This window comes from Danio rerio, chromosome 12, assembly GCF_052040795.2.
Source record: "Danio rerio strain M-AB ecotype USA chromosome 12, GRCz13ab, whole genome shotgun sequence".
In the NCBI taxonomy this organism is placed as follows: domain Eukaryota; kingdom Metazoa; phylum Chordata; class Actinopteri; order Cypriniformes; family Danionidae; genus Danio; species Danio rerio.
This window is the reverse complement of record NC_141032.1, coordinates 19,343,141-19,368,328: the sequence shown is the minus strand read 5'-3', so window position 1 is coordinate 19,368,328 and position 25,188 is coordinate 19,343,141. Positions and strand designations below refer to the sequence as shown.

The following is a 25,188-nucleotide window of genomic DNA, read 5'->3' as shown; positions in this document are numbered from 1 at the left end:
TGTAGCTGGGTGGTTTCTGGGTGTTTACGCAACCCATCACTGGGAAACATCCATACACACTCATTCACACACATACACTACAGACAATTTAGCCTACCCAATTCACCTATATCACTTGTTTTTGGACTTGTGGAGGAAATCAGAGCACCTGGAGGAAACCCACGCTAACTTGGGGAGAACATGCAAACTCCACACAGAAATGCCAACTCACCCAGCTGAGGCTTGCACATGAGGTGATTGATTTTTTTATATTAACTTTATCTTATGGGATGATTAATTATTAGCAATCTGTAAATTTTGTTAGTTAACGGTGTGTATTGTGAATTTGGATGCTTATTAGACACCCTAATTTTAACGATTTTTTTTTTCGATTAAAAAAAGATTGATTTTGTGGTGGTAATTCCCAGAAATTTGAGGAGAATTTTACGATTTAAAAAACAATCTGACACAATGACACAAATCATAAAAATAAAGCTTCTTTATTTTGGTCTAGACAAGATATAGAACAGATCTCAATCAAACAGTGGGGATTAAGCCAAAGGAAAGTATATAATTCTTATTTTTATCCACGATCTTACTTTCTCTCAGATTTCACTCCCAGAGGATCTGATATCAGGTACCTCCCTTAGAACATTAGTTAGGGCTTCCCCTACCGTAATACACCTAAAACACGAATAACCGTATAACTTGTCATGGCAGGGAAGAGTTTTCTCTTTTTAACTGCAGAAAAAGAGTTATATGAAAAGATAAATCTATTACGCAGATCATAAAACCAGGCCAGCCATACATGTAAAGCACAAGTAATGTCCTTCAATTCGATGACATCCAGCGGCCGTTATCCTTGAACCAATCTCCACCATTGTAAACTGCTTGCTGATCTGTCTGTTTCATTTGATAGATGTTCATACATAGATACTCATACATTATTTTGCAGTCTGAGGCACATCAAAAGCACAAAATGCCCAATTCGTGACACAGGATGCCTAATCCAATCTTTGCATTGACTTCACGGGTAAATCACTCGCGTCTTCACTTCATTCGCGTCTGCTTACTGCACAGGCTGCAAAACAATTTCCCCACTCTCAATAAATGTTTGGATTGCGAGAGCGCAGGTGAGGCGTCCTTTTTCGAGAGAGACTCAAATATATCACTTGCGCTGCAAATGCAACATCTAGAAGTCATTTAAAACAATTAATTGCAAAGTAAAATAAATATTACTTGATTATATGGTTCTATATTATATGAGATTATTTAATTTTTTTTGTGATTATTTTGCGTTTAATTAAAAATTTTGCAGGGCCGCAAAACTTTGGGACTTTTTCTTGATTTTGCGTTGGATTAAGCAAGCGCTAAATCACGAAAAACTAGGGGGTCTGGCTTATGTTTGTAATGAGGCAACAGACATATATAGACTAAATAATGTGTTAAATGCACATTTATGCATCGTGTCATATCACTCAGCTCTTATTGTGATATTTATAGTGAAATGATACCGATAAACTTCAGAAACTCATCTGTTTAGTTAAGGTTTATATTAATTTCTGATTTCTAATTTAATTTTTCATATACACTAAATACATCTCTGTCAGCCCCCAAGATTAAATGTAATATAGCTTGTATTTTATCCTCAGCACAACTCAGGAGCAAACTTTCATTTAATTCGCTCACACCTTGTACACTTTAGCTAAAATTAACCTCTCAACCACTTTGGTTGAAATGATTATCGTCTAACAAGGAATCTATACAGTTTTTTTTTATTATTATTTGACAAATAAAGTATGATAATTATGCATGTGTTTAATTCAGAGTACATTATGCTGTATGTGTGTGTGAGTGCATGAGAGCAGGCACAGATACAAGCTGCAACATCAGAGTGAAGCTTATTAATATTCATGAGCATCCCTAATATGGTCAAAACCAAACTTTTAAAATGCAGGGAGCATATAAAACTGGATACATTTTGTGCTTACCTAAGCCACACACCTACTAGATATTAGGGAACAATTGAAAATATTGAGTCAATGCACTCTATGGCATAGTGATATTTTGTCCATTACAGGAATGTATGTTAACCTGTCACATGCCATATAGTTTTTTATTATTATTTATATATTTATAACTCCTCTATCTATTGATCTATTATAAATTAGAAAAAAAGTAGTTTACAGAATTAAACAATATTATAGTTTACTAAAACACAGAACTATAAAATATAAACCTAAAAATAAAATATAAAAAGTATTTCAGAAACTGCTGATTAACTGGGATTTTCACGCACATCCATCTCTAGGGTTTACGGCGAATGATTCTAAAAAAGAGAAATTATCTAGTGAACGGCAGTTCTGTGGGCGCAAATGTCTTGTTGATGTGAGAGGTCAGATGAGAATGGGCAGACCGGTTCGAGCTGATAGAAAGGCGACAGTAACTCAAATAACCACTTGTATGGTTTGCAGAGGAGCCTCTCTGAATGCACAACACGTCCAACCTTGAAGCAGATGGGCTACAGCAGCAGAAGACCACACCAGATGCCACTTCTGTCAAGTAAGATCAGGAAACTGAGGTTACAATTTGCACAGGCTCACCAAAATTGGACAATAGAAGATTGGAAAAACGTTGCCTGGTCTGATGAGTTGATTTCTGCTGCAACATTCAGATGCGAGAGTAAGAAATTGGCATCAACAACATGAAAGCATGGATCCATCCTGCCTTTTGTCAATAATTTAGACTGGTGGTGGGGGTGATGTAATGGTGTGGGGGAAATTTTCTTGGCACACTTTGGGCCAATTAGTACTAATTGAGCATGGTGTCAATGCCACAGCCCACCTGAGTATCGTTGCTGACCATATCCACCCCTTTATGACTACAGTGTACCCATCTTCTATTGGCTACTTCCAGCAGATTAATAACAAACCATGTCATAACGTGTAAATCATCGCAGACTGGTTTCTTGAACATAACAATGATTTTACTATACTCAAATGGCCTCCACATCCACAAGAACTCAATCCAATAAAGCACCTTTGGCTAATATGGCCCCAAATCTCTAAGGAATAGTACCTTGTTGAATTAATGCCACAAAGGATTAAGGCAGTGCTGAAAGCAAACCAGGGTCCAACCAGTACTTGTAAGGTATACCTAATAAAGTGGCCTGTATATTAACTGAAGATATTACCATTATGTCATGTAGGTTCTATAGGTGTATCTCTAGATAGACACATTTAAGTAACAAAGGCATCTCTATGATGACAAAGCAGCTTGCTTATCAATCAGTTCATTTCGGAGGAGTGTCATTTGTGCCATTCATGATCTCCTCCTGTACAATAGCGCTTCTGGAATCAGTATTCAGTTTTGATATTTAGTGCTCCCCGTCTTTCATTAATGAGCAGTGAGATCTCTAAAGCTCATGCTCTCACACTAATCTCACCAGGGACGTCACTGGAGCGGAAAACCAATTCAACAGCCATACATCAGCTTCCACTCTCCCTCGCTTTGCTAACACAATGTCTGGTGTTATTCTAAATGAGAATACATTTTCCCGACACAAATCCCTCTGCTGGAGGATTTGAGGGCCTTTGAGAAACTTCGGCCTTGTGCATCTTTGCTTTTCACTCATTGTATTAGATTAGCGGTGTTACTGCCTGCGCTCTTGTGTTTGACCTTCAGAATAAAATTGGCTTATGCAAATGAGCATGTGGAAATGCGTTCGCTACATTTACAACCGTACGTAATCAGGACGCTGGGGAGTTTTGAAGACCACATTGAAGCTGTCTGCGTGTGTGCGCGCTTGTGTCTGTGGATGCTAGGAGCTGGTAAATGTTAATAATGAATTCTGAGATGTGATTAATAAGTAAAGAAGCATCAAGCTGTTTGTTTGTTGGTGTGAAGATGAGTGTGATGAGCAGTGAAACTGTGAGCTGGAAAACACAGGAGATGCCACTCATTTCCTGCTGTCCCAGTTCTCTAAGTCACACGAGACACTGAGCTGCATGACTCGGAAAAACACCAGGGACTGACAAAGTTTTTCAGCACAAAGTGAGATATTACAAAGACAGCTCCACCTGAGAAGATGCACTTGATCTTGCTTTTCTCAACATTTTCTGTAGTTTTGACATTTGTGTTTTTTAGGTATTATTAATATATTAATGGTTAAAGACTGGTTACATTTTACTATTCATTCACTCATTAATTTTCTTTTCGGCTTAGTCCCTTTATTAATCTGGGGTCACCACAGTGGAATGAACCGCCAACTTATCAAGCGTATGTTTTACACAGCAGATGCCCTTCCAGCTGCAATCCATCTCTGGGAAACATCCATACAAACTCATTCATTACGAACAATTTAGCCTACCCAATTCACCTGTACCGCATGTTTTGGACTGTGGGGGACACCGAAGCACCCGGAGAAAATCCACACGAACACAGGGAGAATATGCAAACTCCACACAGAAACGCCAACTGACCCAGCCGAGGCTCGAACCAGAGACCTTCTTGCTATGAGGCGACAACACTACCTACTGCACCACTGCGTCGCCCACATTTTAATATATCTTTATTAATTAAAATAATATTGTTTATTGTTAATGTATTCATTTAAATAGAAAAGTAAAAAAAAAAACTATATTAATACTATTTAATATTTTGTTAGCAGTCTTTTGCTCAAAAAATCCAGTGATAATAAAAGATCAAGATCTTGACAAAAATAAATGAAAAATGTAAACAGTGAAATGAAAATGAACTAAGCATTTTAATACCTATTTATTATCATTTTTGTGGGCTGCATGGTGGTGTAGTGGGTAGTATGTTTTCCTCACAGCAAGAAGGTTTCTGGTTCGAGCCTCGGCTGGGTCAGTTGGCATTTCTGTGTGGAGTTTGCATGTTTTCCGCCTGTTTCCCCCGCAAGTTCAAAGACATGCGCTATTGGTGAATTGGGTAAGCTAAATTGTACGTAGTGTGTGTGTGTGTATGTTTCCCAGTGATGGGTTGCAGCTGGAAGGGTAGCCGCTGAGTAAATGCTGGGTGAGTTGCCGGTTTATTCCACTGTGGCGACCCCAGGTTAATAAAGGGACTAAAGATGAAAAGACAATGAAAGAATGAGTGAATGAATAAATGAATGAATGATAATTAACACAAGAAAACTTTTTGTTCTGTAAATTAACCATAAGACTTATTTAATATTTTAAATTGGCTTAATTGTCAATTCCATTAGTTTAATGATGTGCTTTGCCATTAATTTCATTTGAATGTTGGCTTTAGTTGTACATTTTCAGCCGATTTTAGTCAATTTGGCTGACAGAAAAATCATTGTCTTAATGTATGCGTGCAGTTTGGAGTTTTTATGATTAATTATCTGTTTTGTGACCCATAAAGCAATCTAATATATAGCCAAGTGTGAACATTTCCTGTATATAAAACGCATAGTACCAGGCAACGTTTTTCCAATCTTCTATTGTCCAATTTTGGTGAGCCTGTGCTAATTGTAGACTCAACCGGCATCATGTGTGGTCTTCTGCTGCTGTAGCCCATCAGATGGTTGTGCGTGAAAATCCCAGTAGACCAGAAGTTTCTGAAATACTCAGACCAGCCCATCTGACACCAACAATCATGCCATGTTTGAAGTCACTTAAATCACCTTTCTTCCCCATTCTGATGCTCGGTTTGAGCACATCCTCTTGACCATGTCTGCATGCCTAATTGCAGTGAGTTGCTGCCATGTCATTGGCTGATTAGAAATTTGCATGAACAAGCAGTTGGACCACCAATAAAGTGGTGGGTGAGTGTATGTTTCTATTTGTAATTCTAATGACTGAAAATGAATTTGTAAACTATTTTTTGCACTATTTCATAATATATGTTGAATGTACATGTATATTTTGTATATCTGTAAAATCCTAGCATGAATTATGTTACATATTTGCATATGTCTATATTATTTTAGAGCTTTTTATCAGGGCTTTGTCAAGTTGTAAGTTGTCGCATCGCTCCTTTAAATATTAAAGTAATTTATACTGTATTTGCATTCTGTAAATGTAAGAAACAATCACAAAAGCACAAAATTAAGTACGTGTTACACACACATTCACACCCACTTTGGTATGGAAGGTTTATGAGGACTCTCCATAGACCAAATATATTTTATAGAGTAAAAATCACTTATTGTGCAGCCCTACCCCTACTCCTAAACCCAACCGGAAAGAGGTTAATATGATCGAACACCTAATAAGGGGGTGAGCAGGCTTGGAGCCCGGTGGCTAGTCACCAACCCTCACAGGAAACCTGTGGCAAAATTTGCATGAGAAAAGAGTTTTAAGTGTTTTGAATTACAAGGAATTACAAACCGAACGCACTTTTTGCGTTAAGGCCCTTTTTTAAATTAATTTACTAATGGCAGCAAGCATTTTGCCTGCTACTTATACGCCTTGCACGCCTCTCGTTTTTGTCCTTGCACGCCGTGCTCTTGGAGTTGAAAAAAGTCAAATCAGAGTGGAAAAAGCGTGTTACGTCAATAAAATCTGTTTCATTCTCCGATCAAATAAAAGCAGAGGCGAGGTTTTTGTTAAAATGACATTTCAACATTCAACATTACCCAGCTGATTCAGTTGTTGCCTAGCAACATAAAATGCGCACCGCACTTCTTTTTTTCTTGTCAACAAAAAAGGCAGTGAGATACGATTCACATTTTGGAATGTAAAGGCGTGTGATCAGCCCCTAATAGATTACAACTTTAGGTCATACCCGTTGTACAAATTTCTGTCCATGTAAACCACAAGCATACAGAAAACACATTTTAGCTAGATTTGGTACCGAACATCTACTAACATCAACATCTAACATCTACATCTAAGATATTGGCATTGTTAGTGTTTGAAGATTTCAAAGTTATTATAAGTATAGAAGATGTACAAATGCTTTTTACACATAGTCTCTCACTATGGTGAATTTGAAAGTAAAAGTAAAAGACAGTGTTTGGAATGGTGCCTCTGTATTTTGGTTTATGTGGCTATTGTGGTAACTTTAGCAATCGCAGCCATCAGAAACAACTTCAGTTAGATTAAAGATGCCATGTACTTAATTGATTAAATAAGTTAAGTAATACTTTAATATGTACATATTAGGTATGTGAATTAGGTAAGTTAAAAAAAATCTTCAGAAATGGTTTTATATTCTCATTTCATTTGCATAAAACATTTCTAGAATCAGAAGGTCCATATTGACCATATTTGGAACGGTAGAAAATATGAATAAGCTGTGCTCTCTCTCAAAAATTACAGCTGAGTAATTGACACAAATTTTAAACGTGCAATTTAAAATTTGTGAAGGGGACGTACCTTGTAGGTGTAACTTGAAGTTATCATGACCCACGTCAAAACTATGTTGTCGGCTAGATGGCACTGTACCCATTACAGTTATTAAGATCTATGCCTACTCCACACCTAAACCCAACTATTCGTTATTAATGTCTACATCTTCACCCACCTAAACCCAGCCATCTCAGTATTAATGCCTGCACCTACTCCAGTGTGCATGTACAGCTGCGAGTTGCAGAGGCTTTTATACTCGACACGCTCGCCATTGTACTGTTATTTGCAACCACAGGGGGCATCCCAGAGTAAGCAAAACAGACAAAGAAGTCAGTGAGTGGAGTTGCATGAATGAATAAAATATCAAATTAATAGAATGTGGATATATTTGGAGATGATGGATGAAAACATTTGCTGAAAATGTACTCTGAAATGTATTTCCTCCTCTTGCCAATAGCATTTCTTTGTGACATCTTGCATAGTTAAATTGGATCTCGATAACTGCAAGTTACACCTCTACTACAAGTTTTAGACCCCTTTCATGTTACGCCCCCGTCTTGCAGTCCGCAGACAGATACACTTGGCCTTGGCTGGTCCCTGAAGCATATAATCACACCAGTGTGATTAAAACGTTCAGAGTGCACTTCATCAACTGCTAAAATTCAAATCTGATGGCGCACACTGAGACACAGAAAGATGTGTGCAGCGCTTGTCATAAATCACAATTGCTTGCAAACAAATTACATTTATTTTAGGTTACAGACATTCAAATTGACATAACTACAAGTAAAACATAGCATTTAAGGTTTGTAAAATACACACAGGTGTCTGTAGAGAGTCTATGGAAGTTATTTTTCAATATAACTGGATAATGTGCTTTGTTCACCTAAGATACACACTGTTAATGTTACTAGAATCTTATCTTAATTCATCTCCCAGATAAACAGTTGCTTACCTTCATGTATTTCAGAAGAAAATTCTGAAAAAAACATAACGTAAATCCAGCAGCTTGGATCTCTTCTGCTGATGTTGCTAGAAGGGATACAGCTGCGATCGGAAGTTAACGAAGTAGAAGAAGTATATTAAGCTATATCCCATTTAGACTTCACCACTTTTCAGTAGAGGGTAAAGTCAGATGGGATACAGCTGAGGATACTCACCTTAATATAGCATCATTTTAGTGACACTGTACAACAAACAATACATTTTAGATTTACACATAATACATTTACATTACCGTGAGGGTTGGGTTTACAATTAAGGTAGGGGTAGTTGTTAATAAAATACCTATTAATGTGTAATTTGTAAATAAAATAAATACTTCTTGTTAATTTCCGATCACATGTATGCCTTATAGCCGGCATGTCCAAACTTAGTCCTGCAGAGGGCCGGTGTTTCGCACAGTTTAGTTCCAACCCCAATCAGACACACCTGGGCTAGCTAATCAAGCTCCTACTAGGCTTTCTAGAAACATCCTTGCAGGTGTGTTGAGGCAAGTTGGAGCTAAAATCTACAGGACACCAGCCCTCCAGGATCGAGTTTGGACACCTCTGCCTTATAGAAACAATGGCGGTGCCCATTAGCCATCATATAACAAATAATACGATTATTATTAAGCTGTTTAAAGACAAAATGTACTCATTTATTCTTTTCGTCTTAATCCTTTGTAAAAATGTAATCTGGGGTCGCCACAGCGGAATGAACATTCAACTTATCCAGCAAATGTTTTACGCAGCGGATGCCCTTCCAGCTGCAACCCATCTCTAGGAAACATTCATACGCACTCATACACTACATAGCCAAACCCAATTCACCAGTACCGCAAGGATTTTTACTGTGGGGGAAACCGGAGCACTCGGAGGAAACCCATGTGAACGCAGGGAGAACATGCAAACTCCGCACAGAAACGCCAACTTAACCAGCCGAGGCTAGAACCAGAGACCTTCTTGCTGTGAGGCGACAGCACTACCTAACCCGCCACTGCGTCACAAGACAAAATATATGTTCTATCACATATTTGGAAATCGGAGTATCAGAAATGTAACAATATAATTAGAACATTTGACAATACTAAAAAGAGCAAAAATAAACAAAATACAACATATAAATAGATCATTTGGGCTGGTGGGTCACGCTTCTGGTGTGCAACCTACTTTTGGGTGCTTTCACACTTGTGAATCGATTTAGTTGTTCCGAAACAGAGATTACAAATGTTACATTGTTGCTCTTTGCTCTTGGAGCGGTTCACGCGAGTAAACTCTCCCCACATTGGTCAGAGTGTCAGGGTGTATTTTGCAGCGTCCCGCTCAGCTGTCAGGAGAGGTGGTGGTTTGGTGGTGATTTACAGGGTGCGCGACGTGTCTGAGGAGAGATGCGGTGGGGAGGGGTGAGAAGGGTGCGCGACGATGCCTATTTGAGGACCGGGAGGGAGACGCGAGATTACCGGGAGATCATCACTCATTTGCGGGCATCCGGAGACTCGCGAAACTTCCCGCCATACTCATAATTCTCTCTTCATATAGCGGTATGCCTATTACATATCCATAAAACACTGTGATATAACCGCGCTCGGATCGGATCGCTTTCTCACTGCAATCGAACCGCTCCAGGGTTCATGTCAATCGAGCCAAGACCACCTTATTCAAGCGATCTCTGAGCGATTACTTTGGCACTAACTGGGCAAACGAGACACGTTCCGAAACAAAAGTGTAGGTGTGAAAGCACCCTGAGTAACGATCACAAAAAAAATCACGCAGGAGGGTCAGCTGGAGTATTTAAAACTCACACATGAAAGTGTTAAACACACTTTACGGTTAAAAAACAATCTGCATCTCCTGTTCTCAAAATAAGAGTCCCACATACAAAGTTAGTTTGATATAAACTTAAAAAGAACCAAGGGAGGAAAATGGTATTGTTGTCTCTCTGGGAAACATTGTCTAACGCAGCCTGAGGCATGCATATTAATGACCCCAGAGAAATATTTCAGTCTGTGTTTTGACTTTGATCTGCTGATGACACGGCTGCTCTATGGCTGCTCCAGAATGTGACCTAAAGAACATACAAATCTTGAAGGCGTGCCACATAAGTCATGTAACAGTCTTTTTTTGTGTTCTGATGGGCCTAGTTTCACCAGGTTTTCACACTCGCAGAATTTACATGAGAACAGGGAAACAATGGTTCTTTATAAGGCACCTTTAAATAACCACTAAGTTTTGGCTGGAAGGACATTCCTCTGCATAAAACATGTACAAGAGTAATTGGTGGTTCATTCTGCTGTGGTGACCCTTGATAAAATCAGTGACTAAGCTGAGTGAACTTTAATAGTCTTTTGTACTTAACTTTTATTTGAGTGCAAGTTAAATAAAACTCAAATAAAATGTTATTTTCCTTGCCAACTATCTGAAATAAAGGATAGCTTTATCACTTTATGTTTATGTTAAGTAATAAAAAAGGATTGTAATTTTATGGTTTTAGACTACTATAATAGTCCTTTTATAATAGATTTTCTTCTGTTCTTCTTTTGTACTTCATTTCCCATAAACCTTTTCATTCCTCATTGTGCAACTGCCGTCTTGGGATTATTTTGCAGTTATGTAAAATGTTAAATCTCTGCACCATTGCCAAAGCCTTGCTGTATACGTTGCAGGGTTTTTGGAATGGCTGGTATGAAGTCAAACAATGCTATCAGCCCAAGGTCTGTTTGTGCTACCAAGAGGACCAGCTCACTTCCTGTTTCTGACAGATATTCAGATAAAGTTCCCAAAAAAGAAGGGATGGTATTATCCATATAAAACATATACACACACTCCCTCTGCTGGCAACACATGTAATTTAAAAAAAAGCTACACAGCGGGGGGTTTATAAGTTACATGAGAAAGTGTAATTAATTACTGTACTAGTATTAGTTGTGGGTATTGGAAATGTACTTATTTACAATTCAAACTGGCTGCATGTACTTTTACTTGAGCACATTTCTGAAGAAATCATACTTTTTTTACTCCTCACGACTGTTTTTAACTAAAAAAAGTTGTAGTAACATATTTAAATGTTATTTTATTCACATTAAAAATGGTTAGCGGACAATCAATTGCATGGTTGACATGTGTTGTGTTTTTGTGTGTTTAAAAAGCATCGTTTCAGCTTTCCATACAGCCATTGACAAAATGAAGAGAACACAATTAAATGTGATGTTTGTCAGCATTTGCATTTTATAGCTTTATGTTTGAGTAAAACAAACATTTTTGAGTGTGTTGACTGAGGATTTTTCTTCAAAAAATGCTGTTAAAATTGTCATTTAAACCATAAGATTTATTTAATCATGACAAAAATGAACAAAAAAGCTGCCTTGTTTTCAGTCATTTTTTCCTTTGTTCTTACAAATCGCCCCAAAGTGTTTAAGGAATATTCTGTGTTACATTATTCGTAAAGCACACTTTGCAATATTACCAGAAGTGGATAAACAGCATTTTATTTATATATTGACTATTGTATAGTGACATAAATAGGACAGAGTAGGGCTATATTTTTGTTCTCCACTCTGCAGCATTTTAATTGTTCTATATACACTACCTGACAAAAGTCTTGTCATCAATCTCATTTGTAAGAGCAACAAACAATAACTTGACTTCTGGTTGATCATTTTGAAAAGTGGCAGAAGGTAGATTTTTCTGATGAATCATCTGTTACACTGCATCACAATCATCACAAATACTACAGAAGACCTATTGTTACTTGCATGGACCCAAGATTCTCACATAAATCAGTCAGGTTTGGTAAGGGAAAAATCATGGTTTGGGGTCACATTCAGTATGGAAGCATGTGAGAGATCTGCAGAGTGAATGGAAACATCAACAGCCTGAGGTATCAAGACATTTGTGCTGCCCTTTACATTACAAACCACAGGAGAGGGCAAATTCTTCAGCAAGATAGGGCTCCTAATACTTCAGCCTTCAGTTCCTGAAGGCAAGCATGGTCAAGGTGCTCTAGGATTGGCCAGCCCAGTCACCTGATATGAATGTTATTGAGAGTGTCTGTGGTAAGATGGAGGAGCCATTGAAGATTAATCCAAAGAATCTTGATAAACTCTGGGAGTCCTGCAAGACAGCTTTCTTTGATAAGTTATTTGAGTCATTGATGTATCGATGCAGTGTTCCAAGCTCATGGGAGTCAGACACAATAATAAATCTTTTCCACTGCAGCATGACTTTATAATCTATACTGTACATTATTTCTGTTAAGTGTGAAGACTTTTGTCTAAGTAAAGCCAGACCTTACTGTCCTAATTAAAAATCAAGACATGATCATATTTCATTTTGGTACAATGAGTGTAATCTAGAGGCCTTTGCCTTTAATATAAGCCACTTCTGATACCACAATGATCAACTAGAAGTCAAGTTATTATTTGTTGTTTCTAAAACTTGAATAGGCGACAATACTGTCAGGTAGTGTAGATAGATGTAAGTATAATTTTTTTTGGACATTTGGTATTTTAAGCAAACCTATACAGTATTTACCCTATAAATACATACTAACCTTTTAAAGCTGAACATATTTACTTTTTAATCAAGTATTTTTTGCCCATATACTTTAATTGAGTCATTTTTATTACATTTCACACCATCTGTACAGTACATAAATATACTTAAAAGTTGTATTGTCGTTGGATGTTTATTACAGAAGTCAAGCCTGTAGTGTTTCTCCAACACGGTCTACTCGCTGCTGGAAGTAACTGGGTGACAAACCTGCCCAACAACAGTCTGGGATTCGTTTTAGCTGATGCTGGATTTGATGTATGGATCGGGAACAGTCGCGGGAACACCTGGTCCTGCAAACATGTCAGCCTTGACCCAAGACAGAAAGAATACTGGAAGTTCAGGTATACAAAACTAACATTTTTATGGAAGTGGTGTGTAATATTCAACATATTTAAAGGCGCAGCATGTCATTTCACCACTAGAGGGTTGTATTCTAAACTAACAAAGGTGTAGTTTGATAACATTGTGACTGAGTGTGGAATCACCACCTTGCGTAAATTGCAATACAGATATCTAATTGCATCTATGCATTGACTAAACATGTAAATCGCTCATGCTTGATGCTTCATCCACATCTTGTATGAATGTACCATTGATACACTGATAAGCTACGCAAAAAAAAATCTGTTAATTTTAATTTGGTTTAGTTTGTTGATGACATTGAGATATTCTTGAAGCTCCTCAGTGAACTATGGCTATAGTAAATACTGCATGTAAAAATAAATAAAATGTTTTTACTTTAAACTTGCCTAAATAGCAGTCGAGTGTCTGACATGAATTCTTCTGTTAGATGATAGATAGTCGTGTGTTTATTAGTCATGCTGAATCAATGATAGCAGTTAAATCTTCTGTTTATTTAGCAGCCACTATTTTCCCCAGGGGATTTGGTGGGTTTCTTCATATGAATTTGAGTATGTTTGTGAGAACGCCCTTTGGCCTTTGCCGGAGATTTAGTACTAATCACACCATGTTTCCATGAGAAGATGTGCATGACAATCCCAGCTTTGCTTAATCATGTTTGCAATTTCAATTTGATTAATCGTCTATCCCCAGCTGAAAGTCGTCAAAGTGAAAGAGCGCTGATAAATACAAAAGCAGCAGAGCTTTTATTATACCACAGTCCACTCCAACCCTTCCAGTTTTGTCATGATTCTTTTTTTCTATGAATTTTTAAAATCGTTGATAAAGTACATATGTCTGCAAAATATAACATTATTTTATTCATTCATTCAATTTCCTTCAGCCTAGTCCTATATTTTTTAGGCGTTGCCACAGCGGAATGAACCTCCAACTATTCCAGCATACTGTATGTTTTACGCAGCAAATGCCCTTCCAGCTGCAGCCCAGTACTGGAAAACACCCATACACTCTCACATTCACATACACACACTCATACACTACGGCCAATTTAGTTTATCCAATTCACCTATAGTGCATGTCTTTGGACTGTGGGGGAAGCACCCGGAGGAAGAAATGCCAACTGACCCAGCCGGGACTTGAACCAGCTATCACCTTCTTGTAAGGCAACAGTACTAATCACTGAGCCACCGTGCCACCCTGACAGTATTTTACTTTAAAAATATTTGAGTGATGTTTTTTTTAGATATTTTGATGAAAATAAAATCTTACATAATGTTCTATTTAAGGCCTATTCACAACTGGAATTGTAATTGAATAGATAAATGTAATGATAGCCAGATTAGTGGCCACACTAATGCACAATACTAAGTTAATAAAGAACATTTAATTCATTACTGTCCTAGCAATTATTGGCTAATTAAGATTACATTTAACAGTTTAAATGAGTTATTTTCTGCAGTAATTAGTGCTGTCAAACTATTCATCATGATTAATTGCATCCAAGATAACACTTTCAATTTACATCATATATACTGTATGTGTGCTCGGAATATAAACAGAAATAAATTTATTGAAATAATTTACTACAGTAAAATATGATAAAGTTTTGTTTCTTTTTTGATACATGCATGGTTTAGATTAGATCAGATCATATATTTTTGAAATAGTAATCTTTTGTAACATTGTATTACACATCATTACTATCACTTTTGAAGTGAACTGTATATAGTAATCGTATATTTAATTATGATTTATATTTTATTTATTTCCTCTTTGGAAATGATATCTTTGAAACCATGATAGTTCTCTCTCAAACTCTAGCATTATTCTTATTATTGCCTTGCAAACCTTTGCTATTTCCTCCAGGACATGCAAATCTCATTCTTATTTTGGGAATTCTCTGTTGAGTTAATAATGTACCTTCCAGAACTGTAAATCTGTTTTTCTCTTTATCTCTCTCTCTCTCTGTGTGTGTGTGTGTGTGTGTGTGTGTGTGTGTGTGTGTGTGTGTGTGTGTGTGTGTGTGTGTGTGTGTGTGTGTGTGTGTGTGTGTGTGTGTGTGTGTGTGTGTGTGTGTGTGTGTGTGTGTGTGTTTGCGTGTGCGTATGGCAGTCATGATGAAATGGCTAAAAAGGATCTTCCTGCAGTGATAAACTTCATCACAAAGATGACTGGCCAGGAACAAATCTTTTACGTGGGCCATTCTCAGGGAACAACAATAGGTATCACCAATTCTCTACCCATGGATTATTTTGATCTGTAAGAATGTGACTCTGGACTGGTATTCATCAAATCAATAGTCTAGAAAATCAGCTCAGAGATGTCGTTCATTATGCATTTTTTTGCACAGTAGGCAAATACAATACACATTTAATAATGTGCTAATATATCAGTTTCCAGCAGTTACAGTACACTTTTCTTTTTTGTTTGCTATGCATGACTTGTTGGTGTGTAACTTCCCTTTTTACTATTTTTTTTCAGCATTCATGGCTTTCTCCACAATGCCTGAGCTGGCCAGCAAAATCAAGATGTTCTTTGCACTGGCTCCTGTTGCCACAGTGGGGATGACCAAAAGCCCGATGACCAAACTGTCAGTAATTCCAGAGTTTCTGATTTGGGTAAGCAGTTGGGCTGCACAATATATGCTTTCAGCATTTTGCATGTTCTTTCTGTGTTTGTGTGGGTTTCTCCGGGTGCTCTTGTTTCCTCTACAGTCCAACAATGGTATGTGGTATAGGTGTTTTGGCTGAACTAAGTTGGCTGTAGAGTATGAGTGTGTGTGTGAATGTGAGAGTGTATGGGTATTTTCCAGTACTGCATTATGGCTAAAAGGGCATCCACTGGGTAAAACATATGCTGAAATATTAGGCGGTTCATTCCGCTGTGATCACTCCTAATAAATAAGGGACTAAGCCAAAGGGAAATGAGTGAATGAGATGTCTGTGTCTGTGAGCATTTCATGAGAGTTTAAAGCATTCGGGTACAAGAAATTGAATAATCTGTAGATTTAAGAAACAAATTATATTGGATTATTTATACAATGAAGACTAATCTGTGTTTTTTTATATTTGATGATTCAACTTCTGACCCTAATACTGTTAATACATTTTTAAAATGTTGTATTTATTCTTTAGAAAGGTTAATAGGTCAAGTAAAAGTCTACAGTACTCGTATGTCAAATAATATTTCTGAAAATAAAAAAATGACAAATTATGGCTTCCATCATCGTTCTGTATAACAGAACAGTGGTATACTTATTTATTCCTACCCATATTTATTAAAACCAAAAGGAATAGGTGATCATACTAAATTTGGTTATAACTGAAATTAAAAACAAATGGTTAGAACCTAGAGATAGGGAAATGTTTAAGGTAGAAAGTATTGCTTCATATATAGGGGCTGAACTGTGATCCTCAAACAAAGTCCTTTATAATTTCATACAATGATTTTTTGTTTAAATGACAAGATTGTTTGGGATGTAAACAATTTTTTACACTTTTTTTTTTTGCTCAGAAAATACAAAAAGGACACAGAAAAACAAAGATGTATTCATTTAAAAGTTTTGATTATTGTGGCCCAATCTACAAAGAAATGTTGAAATGAACTTAAAAGCCACAAGCAAGTTATAATATCCTCACTTGTAATAATGATTTTTTTTTTTCTTCTGTAGGATCTCTTTGGTCAAAAAGACTTTTTTCCTCAGAATGAACTGATCAAGTTTTTCGCCACTGAGTTCTGCAGCAGGAAGCCTTTGAGTGTGTTGTGTGGAAACGTCTTCTTTCTTCTCTGCGGTTTTGATGAGAAGAACCTGAACATGGTAGAGCAAACTTGTGTTATCAAATGACGTTATTTTTTTATCTTTTTTTCACCCATTTGGGAATGTTTCTATCTTTTTTTTCTCTTTCAGAGTAGAACACCTGTGTATACGACACACTGTCCAGCAGGAACCTCCGTCCAGAACATGATTCACTGGGCTCAGGTAAAAAAAAAAGTTAAATAAAACTCACAATAGCTACGTTTCCATCCACCTGTTTTTATACGCATTTTGGATGTGCGCATACAAAACCTGTTGATGGAAACTTCAAGATGAACATATATTTAGAAAATGCCCATAAAAAAACATAACAGAGTAGCATAAACTTTTTATTTGGGAAGAATAGATGCTCATAAACTGCGGTCGAAACACTTTTACCAAACAAATTCCAGCATGCGCATTAAAAAGGTCATATGATTTTGTTATAAGAGATCATGTGATGATTAAAACGTGTGTGAATGGACAGAGCAGCAGGCTGAGCACATTGTAAAACATCTGAAATGTTGTTTTGGTTATCCTAAAATGCCTTAACCATTTCATTTTTAGTGTTATTATATTATTAATGACCTCAAGAGTGTCTGTGCTCTGTGTTTCACTCATTCAAACACCACCGCACGTTCAGGATTGACAGGATTGCCTTTTTAGGCGCAAGTCATTTATTAGATGAAGAAAAAAATAACGTAGACTCTCCTACTGCAGCAAATTCTGATTTTACTGTTGATATTTGGCACCAGTTAACCAGGAAGTGATGATTTTGTTCTCTTTGACTTGTTGGATGAAAACATTGCTTCATTCGCATGTCTTTTATGCGATATTTCTGTTTTGCGCAAAGTTAATTAGCATTTCTGGATGGAAACATAGCTAACTTATCTGACACTTGTTTTTGACCTTGATCTGCAACCTATTCTAAATCATCTCTATACTATGAGCTTGTGAGAGTTTTTTTCACTAAATTTGTTTGTATCAGAGTGATCAAACAGGCACTGAAGCGTCAGAATATAGGGGCTTTTAGGTAAACCCTGCAGCTGTACTCAGATGGGTTTAACATTTCTCTGAACCTGCTCGACCACATTGCTTCTGATGTGTTCACAGCAGGAGAAGAGGGGAGATATTTGCATACTGGTATTGATTTTTAAAGGCATATTTCACATTCAAATTGTATTATTACTACAATTTATTATTACTTATATTATGTGTAGTGCCTTTTATGGATGTGTAGTGCCTTTTACTATTGATGTCAATATCTGCTTTTTTAACACTCTTCAGAATATGAAGTTTTGTGTGCAACAACAAAAAAAGTTCATTAATAAAAGGTAGGGCTGCACGATACTGAAAAATCTGACTGCAATATTTTGTTATTCTGTGATATACAGTTAAATTCAGAATTATTAGCCCCTCTTTAAATATTTTTTTCTTTTTTTTTTAAATTTCCCAAATTATGTTTAACAAATCAAGGAAATTTTCACAGTATGTTTGAAAATATTTTTCTTCTGGAGAAAGTCTTATTTTTTTTATTTCAGCTAGAATAAAAGCAGCTTTAAATTTTTTAAACACTATCTTAAGGACAAAACTTTTCGCCCCTTTAAGCTATATTTTTTTTCAATAGTCTACAGAACAAACTATTGTTATACAATGACTTGCCTAATTACCCTTACCTGCCTAGTTAACCTATTTAATCTAGTTAAGCCTTTAAATATCACTTTAAGCTGTATAGAAGTGTCTTGAAAAATATCTAGTCAAATAATATTTACTGTCATCATGGCAAAGACAAAATAAATTAGTTATTAAAAATGAGTTATTAAAACTATTATGTGCTGAAATGTGTTGAAAAATCTTCTCTGTTGAACAAAAATTGGGGAAAAAATAAACAGTGGGGCTAATAATTCTGACTTCAACTGTGTGTGTGTGTGTGTATATATATATATATATATATATATATATATATATATATATATATATATATATATATATATATATATATATATATATATACATGTATATATGTATATGTATATATATATATGTGTGTGTATGTATGTATGTATGTATGTATGTATGTATGTGTCTGGTTGACACTGCCACACCAAAACTGCACAACCTCAAACAATATCAGTTAAATTTATGTTAGGTATCAATTGCCATGTCTGCTCAGTAAACTTCATTTTTTTTTTTATCAAATATATACACTACCGGTGTATGTGTAGAAATTTGGGGTAAATAGGATTTTAAAATATTTTAAAATATGTTTCTTCTGCTCACCGAGGCTGCATTTATTTTGATTAAAAATAGAGTACAAATGGTAAAATTGTGAAATGTTATTGCACTATAAAATAACTGTTCAAAAGTAGATTATAATTATAATTTAATTCTTTATTCCGGTGATTTTAATGATGAATTTTCAGCTTCAGCACTCTAGTCTTCAGTGTCTCATGAACCTTCAGAAATCACTCTAATATTAATTATTATTAATGTAATGAAAGCAATAATGACTGAAGTAATAATTTCATTTGAACCTACTCACAATAAGTAATATATAAATATTTTTACATTTAATAAATGCCACCTTAATGAACAGATGAATAGTTTTTTATAACATGATAAAAAAAACTGACCCCAAACTTGACCAATAATGTACTTTTTTTTTTTTCTTAAAAGTGTTTTTATTGAACATATTAGATATGAAACATGCTGTACAGAAATTGAAATATTAGCTGCCAAAAATCCTTTAATACTGAACAAGCCCAAAGCATATGAGATTGTGTAGCTTGTTCAATATTACATCTGTCACAATTAGGCTTTATATTCGGTTTAAATTTGGCTAGTTCACTTTGGACAAATATAATCTGTGTACTACTTTAAATTGTATACCTCTATGTTTTAAACAGATTGAAGATGAGTGAATATTTTCAAAAATATATAGATTATTGGGATATTCAGAAACTTCTTATTATGTAGATAAGCTTCCAGCCTCCGCCGCTGAGACTACAGCTCTGCACAAGACGTTTGGCCAGCAGAGAAATTAAAAATGGTAGTGCCCAACTGAGACTGGTTTCTCTCAAGGTTTTTTTTTTTTTTTTTTTTTTACTTTTGCCAATTTGTTAAGTTTTTTTTCCTCTCTGCTGGCGCCACTAGCTTGCATGGTTTGGGATCTGCAGAGCTACGCATTGATTTGCTGGATTGCATGGATTTGCTCTCCAGTGTTTAGACCCTCAGTAGCACTAAAAAAAACTGAACTACACTGTTCCAATTTACTATGATCTTTTATGTGAAGCTGCTTTGACACAATCTACATTGTAAAAGCGCTATACAAAAAAAGGTGAATAAGTATCTAAAGTGATTTTTTTTGACAAATTGTTTAATATATGCTAAATAATTAATTTGGCTAGGCTAGTGGTGCTCAACCACATTCCTGAGGCCTTTCCAACACTTCATGTTTTGCTTGTGTCCTTCGTCAAACATGCCTGATTCAACTTAAGGACCTGAAATGGTTGTTTGAGACAAAGGAGACATGCAAAATGTGCAGTCCAGGGTGGGCTCCAGGAACATGTTTGAGATCCACTGTGTTAAAAGGTTTCACATTCTAATCTAGTGAGTTAAAGTGATCGTTCAACCAAAGAAGAAATTTCCTGTACATTTACTCACCCTCAGGCGATCCAAGATGTAGGCAACATTCCATCTGCAGTAGCACATTAAAGGAGATTTCTAGCTGAAACTGTTGTCCTCTGCTATCCATATAATGAAGATCAGCAAGCACCATTAGTTTGAGATTCAAAAACATAGCCATGCAAATTCTAATAACTACTGCAGGTTTTGGTTTAATGAACCAAAACGATTGCTAGAAACTGAAAATGATTTACCTTTTATTATTACTTATTAAACTTTATTACCTGGTATTCAGAGCCTGAGCAAATGGCCTTGAGCATGTACACTGGAGTATGCACTACAAAGGAGTCTCGTTGCATAATGATGTATTACATGCAAATTCACAGTTGAGCTGACACACTTGGGTTTACTTATGCTGCGTTTCAGACAACTTGGAATTGGGAGTTATCCAAATTTATTTACAAACATGTAATTAAAACCTTTAATTTCAGTTTGCTTTTTTGTAGCTCAGTAACAAAACCAACCAAATGGGTTCTGTTAAATTAAAAATTATGATCTCTGTTAAAGGCATCCAACCCTTCACATTATTCTTCCTCTCATCTCAGTCGGGATGGTGGGCCTACTTAAAGGTTACCATGGGCCAGCTTTGGCCCGTGGGCCCTGGTTTGGGCATCGTTGCACTAATCGATTCAAAGAGTTTTACCTTCAGCGTAACAGATTTTAAGGGATTTGGGGCATAAGAATGAGCCATTCCAAATGGTTTGCAGTGTTTGACACCAAACAACGTTTCTGCACAAAGTGTCTTAAGTGCCAGAAATGTCCATACATTGTACTCTTTAAAACCCTACATTCCTAAGGGCACTTCAAAGTTTTGAGTTTGAGTTTTGAGTACTTTGGTAAGAAACAACACTTCAATATGGCAGCCATGAATGATTTTACTTCAAAGTTTCCTTTAGAGGATGATGTGTCCCATTTGGAATGTACCATGTCTGGAATGCAGCGTTGTTACGGAAAGGACACGACATGAACATGTTATGCAACAAGACATTCATAGTGGATACTTGAGTGTATGCTCAAAGCCATTTACCCAGTCTGTAAATAACAGATAATAAAGTTGTAAATAATGTTAAGTTTGTTGCACTGAGGGAATGTTTCAGTCTATTAGACCTCATCTCATCATCAGGAATTGAAGGTAGTTATTAGGATTTTTATGTATTTTTTTTTTTTTTTAAATCTCAGTTATGGCACTCACTGACTTTTATTATATGGATACCAAAGGAAATTGGTTTTAAAAATCTAAAAATATTGTTTTACTGAAAAACTGTAAATTAAGAGTCAGCTAACATGATATTTTCATTCTTTATGATAAAGGAGAGGTTACTATGTCCGTATAGTTGACCATAAGTTGAGGTGGACATCCATGACATGTGAAGTCCCACAAGCCTCAATTCTGGCCCCTCTCTTGTTCAACCTTTATATGCTCCCAATAATGTGAAAAAAACAAATCTCCTACCACAGCTATGCTGATGACACTCAGAACTACTTAACCATACTGCCTTATGACTAATATTGACACCCTCTGCCAGTGCATTTATGAAATTAACAGTTGAATGTGTGAAAACTTTCTTCAGTTAAGCAAAGAGAAAACTGAAGTCATTGTGTTTGGGAACAGAGATGAGGTTCTCAAGGTGAATGCGTACCTTGGCTCTAAGAGTTAAACAATATTTATAATATATATAATTAGGGTCAAGAATGTTGGTGTGACTCTGGAGTCAGATCTGAATTTCAATAGTCATGTCAAAGCAGTTAGTAAATCAGCATACTATCATCTCAAAAGCATTGCAAGAATCAGATGCTTTGTTTCCAGTCAGGACTTGGAGAAACTTGCTCATGCTTTTATCAGCAGCAGGGTGGATTACTGTAATGGACTCCTCACTTGTCTTCCCAAAAAGACAGTCAGACAGTTTCAGTTCATCCAGAACGCTGCTGCCAGTATAATGACCAGAACCAGAAAATCAGAGCACTTCACACTGGTCTTCATGTCTTTACACTGGCTTCCAGTTACATTTAGAATTGATTTTAAAGTATTAATACTTGTCTATAAATTTCTAAATGGCCTAGGCCCTCAAATACTTTACAGATATGCTTACTGAATACAAACCTAACAGATCACTCAGATCTTTAGGATCATATAAACTAGAATTTCCAAGAGTTCAGTAAAAGCAGTGTGAATCAGCCTTCAGCTACTACACCCCTCACCCCTGCAATCAGCTTCCAGAAATGATCAGATGTGCTCCAACATTAGGCACATTCAAATCAACACTGAAAACACATCTGTTTAACTGTGCCTTTACTGAATGACCAAAGTGCTACGTCTGACAGATCACACTATTATGTCTTTTCTTATTCATTCTTTTATAATGTTTTTTTATTATTTTATATATATATTTTTTACTTCTCATATTCCTGTTTATGTAAAGCACTGTGGCACTGTGTATGAAATGTGCTATAGAAATGTGCTTTGCCTATATTGAAGGTATTTTGACTTTGCTCTTTGATAATGAAGGCAACCTCAAATCATATGAAAGTTCTGTTTCCTTTGTACTGTAGCTTGCCTTTCTTTTTAAAAATATTTTGTGTATTCTTTGTACAGGCTGTGAAATCCAGTAAGCTCATGGCATACAATTATGGAAGAGCTGGAAATATGGCACATTATAATCAGGTAATTTTATGGAATAAAACTGTTCTCCCCTTAACCCTTGAAGACCACCTAACAGCGAACATTCTGTCATTATTTAGTCTCATGACTGTATGCATTACTTTTCGTCCACTGTGATTTTCTATACAATGGAAGTCAAAGAGTACAGAAGCATAACTCTTAACACATTTCTTCAAAATCTTAAGTTGCTTTGAAAAAGGTAAAGCATACATGTCCAGGTTTGGACTGACATGAGAGTGTTGAAATGGTGACAATTTCACAGACTATGCCTTGAAACCTTTTCTTACAATAAACTAATATTTATACATTTAACACAGCAACCCACAATGTTTTTGAACATCTTGAGTGTTGTTACTCTTAACATTAGAGAATTAGGGTGCTTTCACACTTGGTTCAATTGGCTGGACCGTACTCGAGTTCGATTATCGCCTCTTGCCAACTTCTCGGTTGGTCTGTGTTCAAACCGTCTTTTTTCCTTCTGAACCCCGGTACGCTTGCGTCAATGCGTTGCTAGGTGGTGGACACGAGAGCAAAATCACCAAAATGAAAAGACGTTCACACATCGCAGTCTTTCTGCTTTTACTGAATCTTTTGGTTTTGGACATACAGAAAGCAACTCGTGTCCATCTAGCGCAAAAATATTATAAATGTTTAGAACGTCATGCAATGTCGTTTTTGGAGGAGACGAGTAGACATAATCACTGTGATTACCTTGATGATAAACAGGACTGAGCAAGGGCACAGTATGTGATACACAGACACACACACTACTGAACGTTATGAAAGCGATAGTTTGTTGTACTTTTGGCGGTTCACTTTAGTTATTTGGTATGGTTGAATTCATACCAGAAGTGAACCGGACCAGAGTTTGCATGAACTGTACCCCAGACCACCTCTTTCAGGCGGACTCGGGTATGGTTTGTTGGTGCGCACCAGAGTTCAGAAGACATGTTCACACTAGATGAACGTACCATACTCTGACGTCAAATGAACCCGGGTGCGGACCAAAAGTGCTAGTGTTAAAGCACCCTTAGAGTCTGTGGTACAACTGATCAATGCCTAAGTTTTCTGTTCCTGCTTTTCCCCTATTAGTCGACCCCTCCACTTTACAACATCCAGGACATGACGGTACCCACAGCTGTGTGGTCTGGTGGACAGGACACTCTGGCAGATCCCAAGGATGTGGCTTTGCTGCTAACACAGATCCCTAAATTGGTGTATAAACGCGACATTAAGCACTGGGAGCACCTGGATTTTATCTGGGGGATGGACGCCCCACAAGAGATGTATGAGAAAATGATCGAAATAATGAGGGAGAATGTTTGAAGAGACATACAGTATTAACTTTGTTTAGACTATCAGTCCAAATCTGATTTTGCGCATGTCCAAGTAAAATTAGATGTGATCAGGTCAAGAAAAAAAAGGTGTTTTCCAACTAAGCACAAATCCTCCGATTTGGACTGAGCGAGTGAAAAAAGCATTTGATTGAGCAGCAGGTTTTATCAGCATTCTTTGAGCCTTAACTAATTATTTTCTACCTCTTTGTTTGTTCTTGCTGTAAGCAGATGAACCATTTGTTTGAGGTGCTGGTAACCCAATCAACATTTTACGAATGTAAATTTGATCTTAAAAACCAATGGAAGTCTTTCTGTGCCATCATACAGAGACTGTTTAACACTCAAGATCAGGTGTTGTTTTTAATGTCCTTTAAAGTAAATGCACTTGTTTAATGTTTTAACTGTAGCTTTTACTAACCACTACATCTTCAAACTGTAGCATTTCATCATTTATTTTAATGTTTTGGTAGGATTGTTTAAATCATGTGACATATCCCAATAAACACAGAAGACATGTATATAG

General features: G+C 36.5%; 1 protein-coding gene across 2 annotated transcripts in view; it reads left to right on the top strand.

Annotated features, from left to right (window-relative positions):
* lipf (lipase F, gastric type) overlaps window positions 1-25,181 on the top strand; it is a 37,847-nt gene extending 12,666 nt beyond the window's left edge. The window contains 7 exon segments of one of the 2 annotated variants that reach the window (NM_213404.1): window positions 12,975-13,173; window positions 15,305-15,414; window positions 15,674-15,810; window positions 16,863-17,009; window positions 17,100-17,171; window positions 23,263-23,331; window positions 24,421-25,181. In NM_213404.1, coding sequence (NP_998569.1) covers window positions 12,975-13,173; window positions 15,305-15,414; window positions 15,674-15,810; window positions 16,863-17,009; window positions 17,100-17,171; window positions 23,263-23,331; window positions 24,421-24,654 — 968 coding nt within the window. In that variant the 3' untranslated portion in view covers window positions 24,655-25,181. 2 annotated transcript variants of the gene reach the window in all.
* Window positions 25,182-25,188: the final 7 nt, after the last annotated feature.